General features: G+C 44.8%; 1 protein-coding gene across 1 annotated transcript in view; it reads right to left on the reverse strand.

The window, feature by feature from the left end:
- ZNF549 (zinc finger protein 549) overlaps positions 1-4,647 on the reverse strand; it is a 6,719-nt gene extending 2,072 nt beyond the window's left edge. Inside the window, exons 1-3 of the mRNA XM_027767631.1 lie at positions 4,615-4,647; positions 1,659-1,773; positions 1-188 (exon numbers count right to left, since the gene is read on the reverse strand). The exon at positions 1-188 is cut by the window's left edge and continues 2,072 nt beyond it. Of these exons, the coding sequence (XP_027623432.1) occupies positions 1-188; positions 1,659-1,773; positions 4,615-4,647 (336 nt within the window). The remainder of the gene's footprint in view (positions 189-1,658; positions 1,774-4,614) is intronic.
- Between the last annotated feature and the right edge of the window lie 308 nt (positions 4,648-4,955).

Below are 4,955 nucleotides of genomic sequence, written 5' to 3' on the forward strand. Positions count from 1 at the left end.
CACACAAGTGGATAGTTTCTGCCCAAGAAACATTCCCTGACACTTGGCCAAGTACAAAATGCCTTTGATGAGCAGAATAAACATCTCACAGGGATGAGCATTTGGGAGAGATGGGTCTGGTTCTGAGGTCCTGGCCTGTGACACTACTGTGCAAATCATTTCCTCAGCCTCCAGTCCATGCCAAAGACCTAAAAATACCGAAATATAAGTGAGGTATATGTAGCCTAGGGGAGAGGGGAAGCCCCAGTATAGATAAAGCAGAAATGAGCCTGTGGGATTGTTCTCAAGACAAGGGAACTGAAGTCAGGTCACAGAAGATGAAATAGTATAAGGGAGGGAACAGGGTGTGGTGGTGGGAAGAGATGCAGGTCCTAAACTCATGCCTGTCAGCGACTGTCAACAGGATCTTGTCTACTAGAACCATGTAAATTCTGCAGTGTGTCCCATCCCAGAGAAATGCACTTGCAACTGAATAGATGGTGTTCAGTGATTACATACATTTTAAGATAGTGAAAGATAATGTTGGCAAAAATTATAGAGGGAGAGTAAATGGAGTGCTGTGAGGGACAGAGATGCGGAGAACAGCTATAGCTTAGGGTCACAGGAGAAAGGACAAGTGGGCAAAATATTAAGTAGGTAGAGAAAAGAAAGAAATGAGATATAGTGGGACCAGCAGATGGTGTAATGGTTACATTGCTGGACTTCCACAAAGTCAACTGGGGTTTGAGTCCTGGACCTGGGGGCTTAAACTCAAGCCGGGTGCATGTGCGTTTATGCCCAAGATCCCAAGAAGAGAATGGAGAAGGGATTGTGGCATAGTCATCCCCCCAGGGGGTGATTTCTTGCTGTCTCTGTTTCTCTCTCTCTTTCTGATGAGAGCAGGTGCGCTATAGCAAAAACCTCTCTTTAAAAAAAAAAAGAAAGAAATGAGATATGGCCACAAGTCTTGTCACCAAAATAGCGGTGAACACAGGATATGAGTCTGGTATTATCTGAGCTCAGTTCTGAAATCTTGGCCTCTCACTGCTCATATTCACAAGGGTCTAGACCTGCTAACCCCTCCTTCTCTGACTGGAGACTTTTCCATCCTGTCAAGAAATACAAAGCTCTCCCCTGCTTCCTGATATAAGTTGAGAGACTATGTAGGAAGTAGAAGGCAGAATTCATAAGCAGAAAGACAGAAAACTGAGTGAACAACACTGGCCCACAGTATCCCATCTACAGATGACAGAGAGACATTTATAACAAAAAGAACCTTGGCAGAGGGTCCTGCTGTCATAGTCTTGTGTTCTTTATAGACAGTGACCACATAAGTGCCTGCAATTCCTGAGACGGCCAGACCCCATGAAAGGTCCACTAGAGGCAGGGACAGAGCCTGCGATACAAATCTGAACTATCACCTCAGAACAGACAGGCTGGGACACTTACTGTCTAAATTCTAAAATCTAAATTCTTAGATTTAGAAGGCTGAAAAGCTTCCAGACAGTAGATGTTGGGGCTGAAAAAGCCCAGGCCTGGTGAACATAGCATTTATGTCAGGGATCCAGGTAACAGAGTGGGGCCCAGGACCCAGTTCTGGGAAAGACAGAACAGTTCCCTGGAAAACAGGAATGAACACAACCCTACATATGTCAATAGTGTAGGTGTGAAGACCTTACCTGTTGAGAAGTTCTCCAGCATCACATGATGGTACAGGCACCGCTGAGCTTCATCAAGGAGACCCCACTCCTCCTGGGAGAAGTGCACAGCAATATCCTCAAAGGTCACGTGGTCCTGTCATGATTGGGAAGCAGGTGAGTTCATGAACAGACTCAAACTCCAGGATCCCTGAAAGTCATCTTCCTCCCCAGCTTCCAGCTTGGAGGGGATGCAGACCTGCTGCCACTGCCACCTGCCATTTTCTCATGTCTACTTATCAGTGTCTCCATCCACCTCACTAGATGGAAGAGAGATGGTGCATCTGAGCGCTGGGCCTGCCATATAGAATCTTCTCCACGCTCCTGCCAGCCAAGTACCCTGAGGTCCCAGATCATGCCACAAACACCCAAACTTGTGTACACCCTCCTTGCTTAAGCTCAGAGTACAAAGACCCTGCATACATCCACTGGCATGTTGCTTTTGGATCGCCAACTCCCTCCCACCTATAGTCTGTGATCATTATAGCCCTAACACCACTGCTATCCCAGGCCATACTACAGGCACCTTATTGGCTTCCCAAGATGTCACTATGCTTGCAGGACATGGAATTTGCTAAATACACTCAAGGTCCAGCACCACTCTAAGCCTCTGCTGGTGTCAACCAGAGTGAGCCCCAGCACTGTTAGAAAGATCTCCCCATAGGGCCAACTCCTTGCTCTGATTTCACAGACCTTGTGTGGAGCTCAGACAACCTAAGCCCCCTTCCTCTTCATACCAGAAAACCTTCATACCAGGCTCTCCACTTAAAACTCAAAGCCCAGTCCCCCAGTTACCATCGCTAGAGACCACATGACTCTCAGCTGGTCTCATTTGCTCCTAACCTGACCTGTCACTCTGTCTGAAACTCCTCATTCCTCCAAGAGTTGCCACAAAGCCCTGTGCTGGCAGATGGGAGAAAAAGAAAGTGAGAAAGTATCTCCTGTGGTAGATGGCCACACCACAATCCCCCCTCTTCCATCACTCCCTCCTTTCAGGATTTTGGACACACAGAAGAGCACATGTTTTTGGTATGGTTCTCAAGCCGCCAGGTCCAGGACTCAAACTATACAGTTGGCCATGTGGGATTCAGCAACCTTAACCACTATGCCACCAGTTGGCCCAGAAAACGAACCATTTCTAAACATACCATGACACTATCCTAAACAAGGCCTGCCCTCAGGAAACACTGGTTAACCAGATCTGACCTGTGTAAATCACAGCCTAATTGACCTGGGGAAGGCAAACATCCAACTATAACCCACCTGAATTATCTTCTACCATGAGATGGGGGAGAAATAAACAATGCAAAAATTAGAAACATTTGTGAATTTTACAGTCCAGAGGCACAGGCTCACCAAGAGAACACATTCTCTCTGCATCTTACCACATTAATTTTTTTTTTTTTTTGAGAGGATTTTGATATAGGGCGTGTGCACTTGCCAGAAAGAGAGAGACAGAGAGACAGAAAGCTGCAATCCCTTCTCCTCCATTCTCCTCTTGGGATCTTGGGCATGCATGCACATGTGCCTGGAGTGACTTCCATCTGTCTGCTCATGTTGCCCATCTGGGACTCGAACTGTCATCGACTACATGGGAGCCCAGTGACATAGCCATTACACTAACTGCTGGTCCCTGCATCTTTCCACATTACTAAAGGCCCGTTTATGGCAATTCTTTTTCCAAATCATGTCTGTCTGTCAAGAAAAAAAATGACATAAGGCAAATAAAAAGGGAAACAAGAAAAATATTTGAAGAAAAAAAGTGGTATCAGAACCAGACATAGAGCAATGCCTGAGTCAATATTGAAATAAATTAATATAACCCACAACATCAATAGGCTAAAGAAAAATCATGTGACCATAATAACTGATGCAGAAAAAGAATCATAAAATTCAATACAATTCATGATTAAAACAAACAAACAACAACAACAAAAACTCAGGAAAATAAAAATAGAGTGCTGAGAAGTTCATCCACTTCAAAGACTGTTGATAAGGGGATCAGCAGGTGACCGACCACAATTTGAGTCCTGGACCTGGTAGCTTGCTTTCTTACTTTCTCTCTCTCTCTAACCCTGTGTCTCTCTCTGGTCAGATTAAAAGAAATGAATGAATGAATAAAATTAAAATAAGTAATTTTTAAATGTTTATCATCTCTAAAACACGTTGTAATCTAATTGCCATTGTGACAGTATTTGGAGGTGGGACTGTTAAGAAATGTTTAGATAAGGGCTTCACCCTCCTGAATGGACTAATACCATTATCACAGGAAAGGGTTAGATTCTTTCTGTTCTCTCTTTGCCCTTCCACCACATGATGCCTTCTACCATGTTATGACATAGCAAGAAAGCCCTCACCAGTTACTGTAATTTGATGTTGAACCTACCAGCTTCCAGAAATGTGAACCATTAAATTTATGGCCATTATAAATTACCTAGACTAAGACAACTATCTATGAAAGACCTTATCCTATTGGTTTAAGAAATGGGAACACCTCATAATTTCTTTTCTTTTCTTTTTCTTTTTTTTTTTTTTTTTTGCTATAGGGCGTGTGCGCTAGCCAACCAGAGACAGACAGACAGATAGAAAGCGAGAAATCACCCCCCGGGGGGATAGCCACGCTGCAATCCCTTCTCCTCTATTCTCCTCTTGGGATCTTGGGCACGCACACACACGCGCCCAGCGTGAGTCTTAAGCCACCGGGTCCAGGACTCAAACCACAGTCGGCTACATCGGAGTCCAGTGACATAGCCATTACACTAACTGCTGGTCCCTCCTCATAACTTCTGATCTTGATTAAGAGTTCTGGGCCTGAGGTGACCACAGGGCTTCAGAACTGAGGATGAAGAATGCCAGGACATAACTATTACTTATATGTGTGCCAGGACCATGAATGTGGAGATCAGGGCTGTGAGGACCTGGGACTTCCTCCACTCACCTGTGATGATTCCACAAATCCTTCTGCCGCCATGGGAATCTGTGTGAAGAAGGAAGTTTTGAGACAAAGATGATTATGGTGGAATTCATAAAAACTGAGTTATCATTTCCGCGGGTGCCATAAACTTTCAGATTGTCAGGACTAGTTCTTGCCAACTGGTGGCACCGAACAAAGATCTAACGTCCCTACGATAAGACTCACTGTCTTCACTGGTAAAATGGAAACTCATCTTGCATGTCTAATACTAAGATTTAGCTGTCAATAATATTAACAGGATTGGGGCCAGCAAGTGGCATGGTGGTTAAAGGCGCTAGACTCCCACATGGCCGAGCCCGGTTTGA

The sequence above is a fragment of the Tupaia chinensis genome, unplaced genomic scaffold, assembly GCF_000334495.1.
Source record: "Tupaia chinensis unplaced genomic scaffold, TupChi_1.0 Scaffold144336_1, whole genome shotgun sequence".
NCBI lineage: Eukaryota > Metazoa > Chordata > Mammalia > Scandentia > Tupaiidae > Tupaia > Tupaia belangeri.